The following is an 8,354-nucleotide window of genomic DNA, read 5'->3' on the forward strand; positions in this document are numbered from 1 at the left end:
TAAATGACCACCTTAATTAAAAATTTAAGCTCGCGAGAGGATAATTATTTAACATCTTAAAATAATATATTGTAGATTTGAATAGTAGTTTCAAATTTATAAAAACAAATTCATTAAACACGTGTGGGTAATTTGGTGTTGTAAAAAAGAATTGTTGAACTCTCAATTTTTAATTATTTTATGAGTACGTTATGATCAATAAATTCGAAATTTATATATTAAATAATTTAAAATATTTCCATCAAATTCTCGTAAATTATTGTATTTTAAAAACTATAGGGAGATAAATCAATATTTATTTTTTCATAAAAGAGTAATTTACTCATTTGCGATATGACAAGGATGTTGCTTGTATTTTTCCCCAAAAAGAAGTATCCTTTCATGTAAGTGGTTCAAGCATCATAACCTTTTGCAGACAAATCTTATAAGAGTTTCAGATGCCTACTACAAAGATCTTTCAATTTCAGAGAATGTAATGTCAGCACCCAATAAAAACTACAGGTCATATAAGAGGTTCAAAGATTGTTTTTTATTTTGAGTTCCGTGAACGTCTCTACTCTGCTTCAAAACAAATTGGCAAGGAAAAATGGTATCAATCAAAACATGTGTGACTTTCAAGTTTCAACCATCTACCAGTAATCTTTACAAGAACAAGCTCCATCCCGAAAATGATGAAATCGACTACGATCTCTAACAACTATCTCCCGGTCAAAAATCTTTGATAGTAATTTAATTGCAAGGTGACAATCTGCACAAACCCTTAAGTTCTTTACAATCCTAATTGGGGTCCCCCCTGGCGTATTAATCAATGCGAAAGCAATTGCAATCTTCTCACTATGATAAGACAAAGCAGTTTCCTTCTCTTCTTCCTCAATGTCGGCAAGCACATTCGTCGTATGAGGTGCATAGCCTTCAAGTTTCAGTAACCTTGTCATCTCCGAAAGCATAGCATATATAGCTTCAGTTTGAGGATGAGACTTGTCGCCTTGTACAAATTCATGTATACGGTTTCCTAATTCAACAAGACTATAGCCTGGCACTTTTTTCACTCCTTCTTTAAGCATTGTTCTCCTCACGTTATGTACGTCTGACCAACGCTTTTCAGATGCATACAGGTTGGAAAGAAGCACATAATCTCCACAATGTTTGGGCTCTAACATTTTAAGTTCGTCTCTGGCCACCTCCCCTATTGTTAAATTCCCATGTATGGTAGATGCACCAAGTAAAGTTCTCCATATTACCGCATTAGGTTCTATTGGCATTTTGCAGATATATTCATACGCTTGTTGCACTAAACCTGCCCTACCTAGTAAATCAACCATACAACCATAATGTTCGATTGTAGGCACAATCCGGAATTCCTTTGTCATCCTATCAAAATAAGCGAACCCTTCATCCACCATACCACAATGACTACAGGCATATAGCACTCCGACAAAGGTAATCTCACTAGGAACGAACCTGCGGATGTCCATCTCCTTGAAAAGTTCAAGTGCTTCCTCACCAAACCCATTTACAGCCAACCCAACTATCAACGAAGTCCACGATACCACACTCCTCTCGTCCATCCCATCAAATACCTTCTTTGCATCCCTAATATTCCCACACTTTGCATAAAGCAACATCAACGCATTTGCAGCGTGTAGGTTTTTATCCAAACCCAGCTTCATCATATACACATGTGCCCTCCTGCCCAAAGCCAAGGCACCAAGTTCAGCACATGCAGTAAGCAAACTTACCAAAGTAAATCCATCTGGTTTAACACCCTCCAAGCACATTCTTCTATAAAGGGTCAATGTCTCATTAGGCCTACTATTCAAAGCATACCCATTAATCACCGAATTCCAACCCACAAGATTCTTGTCAGCCATTTTCTCAAACAACTGGAGAGCACTCTCTGCCCGACCACAGACACCATAAAAATGAACCAGAGCATTCTGAACAAAAACCAACGACTTAAGCCCATCTTTCAACGCAGCACAATGCACTTTCTCACCCTCTCGCAAGACCATTAATTTAGCAATGGCTTTGAGAAGAAACGGGTACGTATGGGTATCAGGTCGCTCCGAACTCACACGTAAATGTTGGTAGATATGCAAAGCTGGAGCTGGGTCTTCACTCTCAGCGTAGCCTCTGATCATTGTATCCCAAGTGAATATATTTGGCTGGAAAATTTGATCGAAAATGTTGCGGGCATATTGCATAGGCCCAGATAGGGAGACAACAAAGAAGATCAAGTATTTCCCCATGTCCGGGCTTGACAGTGGTACCCCATGCCTGATGGAGAAGGCATGGACTTGCTTCAATTTAGGGATAGAGGAGGCGCAGGCGTGCAAGAGAGCAACGCATTTTCTGACAATATACGGTTTCTTGGATTCCGTCACAGCAGAAATGATCCTGTAGCTGTTTGAGTTGTTCTGAAGGAAAGTGTTTGATGAGGTACTGTGAGAGGAACATCCAATTTTGTACAAGAATTGTTGCTCCGAATGCATGTCAAAACATAATGCTCCGGTGCCTGGTTATGCGCTTATGCACACAGCGCAATGCAGGTAACTTGTATATGTGTGTTCCTTGATCTCGCTTCCCTGATGAAAATTTCCAGTAAAACATGTGAATTTACCATAACACCTTTCCAGTATGTCTATTGACCGACAGAGATATTAATCCCTCAAATGTTGTCCAACCGACACAGGCTGGGAAAGAAAATAGTACAATTCAAGATGCACAGTGGGTTAATCTAATCAAAGATCGGATTAAAATAATAAAAAGAATAGGCTGATATGGTACATGCCCGCTTGAAACCCGACTGATCCCAGGATTCAATATTTGGGACCAGCCCACCCAGTGACCCAGGACAGCTGGTCCTAGATGAGCTTGGGTCCGTCTTTTTTTTTTTTTTTTTTAATAATGTAGTCATATAATTTTTATTTTATTTTTTTAAATTGAATTTTCTAATTTTTCTTATATTTTAGAAAATCTAAGAACTTTTTTGTTTTTATTATTCTCTTCTAAATTTTTAGTATTTTAATTTATTAATACCCTTTTCTTTTAAAAAAAATATTTTAAGTCCTTTTTGAATTTTTATCATCTAAGTTTATTAGTGTAAACTTGTTAGTCAAATTATTAGTTAAGTTTATTATATATTCTTAACTATTATTTTTCTATATAACAAATTTTGAATAATTTAATTTATTATTTATTTATTTCATAAGATAATTACAAATTTAAGTAATTAAATTATAAAGAAAACCTCAATATTATTAGAAAAAATAATAATAAGCACATCTGAGCTGATGTAAGTCTAGTCCGAACTGATTTATGGGTTGGGTCTGAATTTAAAAATGGACCCAATCTAAACCCACTTAAAGGCCCAGGACCGCCGCAAGATCGATCATGAACGGTAATGGGATGATCTTGATTCGGGCTTTTTTGGCTAGTCTCTGCCGGTCCTGAACCGACCCAGCCGACTATACACCTTAAAGTATAAACAATTTCCAAGGGGGATTATAATTTTATAAAATATCTAATTTTTCGAGATGCCAACTACAAGCAGGTATATATAGATATCCAAAACATCTTTTAAACTAGTCTAGTAAATAATTGGCTCATATTTTTGCTTTATAAAAATATTGATCAAACTCTTGGCTCAAATTATTATTAATTTGAAACTTTGTGCTTCACTCTAAAACATGCTCTCAATATTTGAAAATCTTCAACCTTTAACGATTTGATTTGGGTCTTCAAATATTTGAGTTGCCAATACATTCTCTAATAAAATGATGCTTTGTATTTTTATACCTTTGATTCAGTCATGAAACACCTATTTCTTAGCACCACCACAAAATTTTGTCGCTATTTCAACAATTTTCTAAACCAAACAGCATAAGAAGTTACAGCCACATATTCAAAGTCACAATAAGTAATATCATGAGATAGCACAATCACCCATAACCATAATAAGTACAAAATCCGATCTTGTACATGTCAACAACACTGAATAAACACCAATTCTCTTTTTCTTCATCTTCAAACATGTGTCATGGGATCGCAATCAAGCATATTAAACTTCTTTTGAATATCATGCTTGAGAAAAGAATATACCCTCCTCCTTTTGTTGTGCCTCTCGAACCAAATAATATGACATAAGACCTAGATCAATCATATCAACTTCAAGAGACATTTTTTTCTTAAATTCTTTAAACAAACCCGAATTTTTGCTGCTAAAAATACCATCATCAACATGAAAACAATTAAGCGAATACCATCATTATCACCAACTTTGACGCAAAGCGCATATTCATTAGGGCAACGAAAAAACCCATTTTCTTCAAAGTATTTGCCAATGCTACTATTTTAGGCTCTCATGTAGGGGCATTTCGATTAACTGAACTGCAAGTTTAGTTAATTGAAATTTTGGTACGCCGAAATGGTGTGCCGAATACTGAATTGAATTACTCGGTTCAATTTAGTACAAATTGAAGTTATTTTGGTTTGATTTCGTTTTTCTACCATATTAACCAAAAATTAAAAAAAAATATTAATTTATTAGTTATAAATTATTTATTAATCAATAATTGTAATAACTAAATATGTATTGACCATAAAATTATTGTTTTTCATTATAACTATAGATATTAAGATATTTAATATTTATATATTATTTTTTATTATAATTATAAAATAAATATGTTTTAAAATTAAGTATTCGGTTCAGCTCGGTTAACCTGCACAAAAGATCAAGATCAAACCGAATACTGAAATTTAAAAAAAAATTGAATACCGAATTGAATTTTGGGTACGGTATCCGCTAAAAACTGAATTTCTCGTTCAATCAATTTTTTGCCGGATAATGAAAAATTGAACACCCCTACTTTGGGTCTAATTTTAAAGGGATAATTACATGTACTCCCCCTTAACTATAATTTATTTATACAAACTACCCCTATTTTTTGTATAATTACACAAACTATCCGTAATATCCAAAAAATAGGAGTAGTTTGTGTAGTGATACTAACATTTTTAAGAGGGGTGTGTAATTTTAAAAAAAAAAAAAGAAAAAGGGTGATTTATGTAAGTGATAATGACATTTTAATGGATGTATGTGTAATTATCTAAAAATATGGGTAATTTATGTAAACAGATCATCAATCAAGGGATATAAATGTAATTATCCTATTTTAAATCATTTAAAGCCTTCTTGAATCTCAAGACTATATTTTCATGTCCATCAAACCTACACCCCCTTTTCAGGGTATTGTTCAAAATGCCTAGTTGAGATTCCAATGCAATGACTGAACAAATAGTCTCAATATGGCTGCAAAGACTTCATATTAATCAATTCCATGACCGACTCCCCCTTCCCGTCGAGCTCGTAACACGACGGTGTGAGACCAAGAACAGCAAACGACAGTGTGAGACCAAGAACAACAGACGACGATGTGAGACCAAGAAATTCCAGAACTATTAGTTTAGATTCAACGATGTGAAAGCAAGAAATTGAACAACTGTTAGTTTAGATTCAACGGTGTGAGACCAAGAATAGCAAACGACGGTGTGAGACCAAGAAAACTGACAAGTTATGGCAAACGATGGTGTGAGAGCAAGAACACTAAGAAGTAACGGCAAACCTGTTCGAGCTTCTTGCTTGGCCGACACAACAACAATCACCTTCCTCGTTGGCGTTGGTAGATGGATTGACGCTTGCAACCGTTGGTTTTGGGCGAGGGTTTTAGGAGGAGAAAGAATTTGGTGAAAGTCGAGAGATGAGAAGAGTGAGAAAGCAATTGGGGTTTTACAAATTTAGAGTGAGAAAGAAAGAGAAAAGAGAGAGACACACACACGCTCACATATATAATTTATTACATATCAATTGCTTTTTCACTCTGTCGTTGTTTCTTCCATTTTCTATTATTTCTGTTTCTCTCTCTCCCCCTCACGCGCATCCTCTAAATAGCTCTTTCTGCACAGATGAAAAGATGGAACATGGCTCAAATGAAGCGAGCAATGTAGATCTTTACACAATGATCCAACGGCATCCAACTTTCAATTTTATTTTATAGTTTTATATAAGCTCTAACAAATGTTAATTTTCACCTTGTAGACAATACTTATTGTTGGAGAGTTAATGGTGTCCTCTTTTCAGAGCCACTTAATTTTAATTTTTCAGCACCCCCTCCACCACCACCGTTGCAAGTGCCTCCAAGAGTCCAACAGACATGACAAATCTTTCTTTCTTTCTTTTTTTCTCACAAAAAAATATACATGTTCATGGTCCTCACTCTTTATTTATTTAGATCTTTTATTTTCAAGCATAAATTATAAAAGTACTAACTTAACATGATAATTGTTCAATCTTGAAAGTGAAAACACAATTACTTTGATTTTTCCTTTGAATTTTAAAATAAAGCTTTTCGAAAAAGAAAATCAAAATTGGCTTACTTAATTTTTTTATTTTTTATATGAGATTCAATCCGTGGTAAAGATTCTTTCTTCTCCATATTAAGACTCTTTATCTTTCTCATTCTCTATCTTTCTCCATATTAACACTTCATGACAGCAAACAGTTTCAGCGCAAATTTTCGACGAAAAAATTTTCAAATTTTCATATCTCAACAAATACTTAATTAAATTGAACTAGGTTGGTCTCGTTAGAACCCTTAGGTCGAGGCGAGTCTAGTGGTGGTGGTCCGTGATTGTGGGTCGCTCTAGTGGCAGCGAATCGACGACAAAAAGGTGCGGTGGTCGTGTTAAAAATTCATTATTTACAGTTGATAAAACTTGAAATTATTTGAGAGAAAATGTTCGTCTCATCAAGGAGAGTCGAACGGTATATTTGATGATTGACAACTTGTTGTGATGGTGTCGGAATTTTAACGAGAAGTTGGCAGTGATTCGTCGTGAAACAAAATAATTTTTTTTTAAAAAAAAAATTGTCACCGCGGTTTCGAACCGCAGTGGTTAATTTAATTTATTTTTTAAAAAAATAATGTCACCGCGGTGACATAGAATTTTTTCTTTTTAAATATAAGTTGTGACACCGCGGTTAATCACCGCGGTATCACCTACTTTTCTAAAAAGTTTCAAAGCACCTCAAATTTTTAATTTTCTTTTTTTTCTGCATTTTTAAAATAATTCTTCCTAACGAGAGGGGGAGTGTGTAATATTTTGAAAAACACAAGGGATATTTTGCTTATTTTTTTAATACAGGGAAGTTTTTAGCTAAATTTTAAACCTGAAGGGGGCTTTTATGCAATTTATTCTAAAAAGAAAGGAATTTGCACTTATACAACACATTTAATTTGAATGCAGAAAAGAGCTACACAAAAAAGGAACTAGACAAGATAATCAAACTTGACATGCATGAAATATAAAAAATTAGTATGATCCTCTTGTGTATATCCTTCTTTTCTTGCATCAAAGATTGCAATAGGGAAGACAAAATATTATATTTTATTACCATATGAGAGTTTTGTTGGAAAATTTTTTGGTTTCAAGTAATTGAAGTGATGTTTTAAAATATTACAATCGAATTTAGAAATCAAAAATAATTAAAGCCACGTTGGAACAAATAACATAAAGCAATTAGAAACGCTATTTATGACAAGAAATTTAAATCGAAAACTTACAATGAGAATTGTATCGTAACAATTCTGAGTCCAATTTGAAGTCGTTAATTTAACCAAATCGCAGAATTACTGATTGCCTTGAAGAAAATATACGCCCCGTATTCAACGTAATTTCTCCCAAGATAAGACAGTTACAGTTCTTTCGATTTTAGCACTATACCGAAGAACACCTCGATCAAACACTCAGAAGCTTATCAAAACAAGAGACTTAAATACCAAAATTTGAAAGAAATATGAATGCCAAGTGAAAGAGGGCACCCGAGAGAGTGATTAGGGAGAAAGTGAGAATTGTGTGTGCTCAAGTGAAAGAATTGCAGGCTTTATATAGAGAGTCATTCCTTCCCAATAAATGCAGAAATTCAAACCGGCCATTATGACCTTCAATTCCAATTTGAGAGTTACAGCACTAACATCCACTAACGGATGAGGGAATGAAGAATTGCATTCAATACAAATTAAAACAAGAAACAGTAACAATGAAAAACGGATTTTGACTAAAGAAACAATTTGAATATTGAAATGAATGTCCAATCCAAATGTGCTGCAGTAAATCAAAACTCCTTTTTCCTCCCTCATTCTAATCTTTGAATTTCAAGTAAATCTTTTTAAAATCTCAACAAATTTAAATTGAAGAAAGATGGAAGCGTAGAAATTCAGCTTGGGCAAAGGGGGAGAGAGAGAGAGAGAGAGAGAGAGAGAGAGAGAGAGAGAGAGAGAGAGAGAGTGAAG

The 8,354-nt window shown here is 34.3% G+C and overlaps 1 protein-coding gene across 2 annotated transcripts; it reads right to left on the minus strand.

The window, feature by feature from the left end:
- On the minus strand, positions 591 to 5,957 carry LOC105161075 (pentatricopeptide repeat-containing protein At4g21065). 2 transcript variants are annotated; one of them, XM_011078651.2, is made up of 2 exons: positions 5,628 to 5,957; positions 591 to 2,585 (listed from the first exon to the last, which is right to left on the minus strand). In XM_011078651.2, exon 2 carries the CDS (start codon positions 2,490 to 2,492, stop codon positions 630 to 632), a length of 1,863 nt encoding a protein of 620 aa, XP_011076953.1. In that variant the 5' UTR covers positions 2,493 to 2,585; positions 5,628 to 5,957; the 3' UTR covers positions 591 to 629. The 2 variants fall into 2 exon arrangements, 1 of the variants encoding a protein (XP_011076953.1); XR_002287011.1 differs by lacking the exon at positions 591 to 2,585 and adding an exon at positions 3,828 to 4,149.

Source organism: Sesamum indicum, linkage group LG4 (assembly GCF_000512975.1).
Source record: "Sesamum indicum cultivar Zhongzhi No. 13 linkage group LG4, S_indicum_v1.0, whole genome shotgun sequence".
Taxonomy (NCBI): Eukaryota; Viridiplantae; Streptophyta; class Magnoliopsida; order Lamiales; family Pedaliaceae; genus Sesamum; species Sesamum indicum.

Excerpts from the sequence above, each read along its gene's own strand:
- LOC105161075 (XM_011078651.2), bottom strand. The coding sequence starts at position 2,492 with ATGCATTCGGAGCAACAATTCTTGTACAAAATTGGATGTTCCTCTCAC.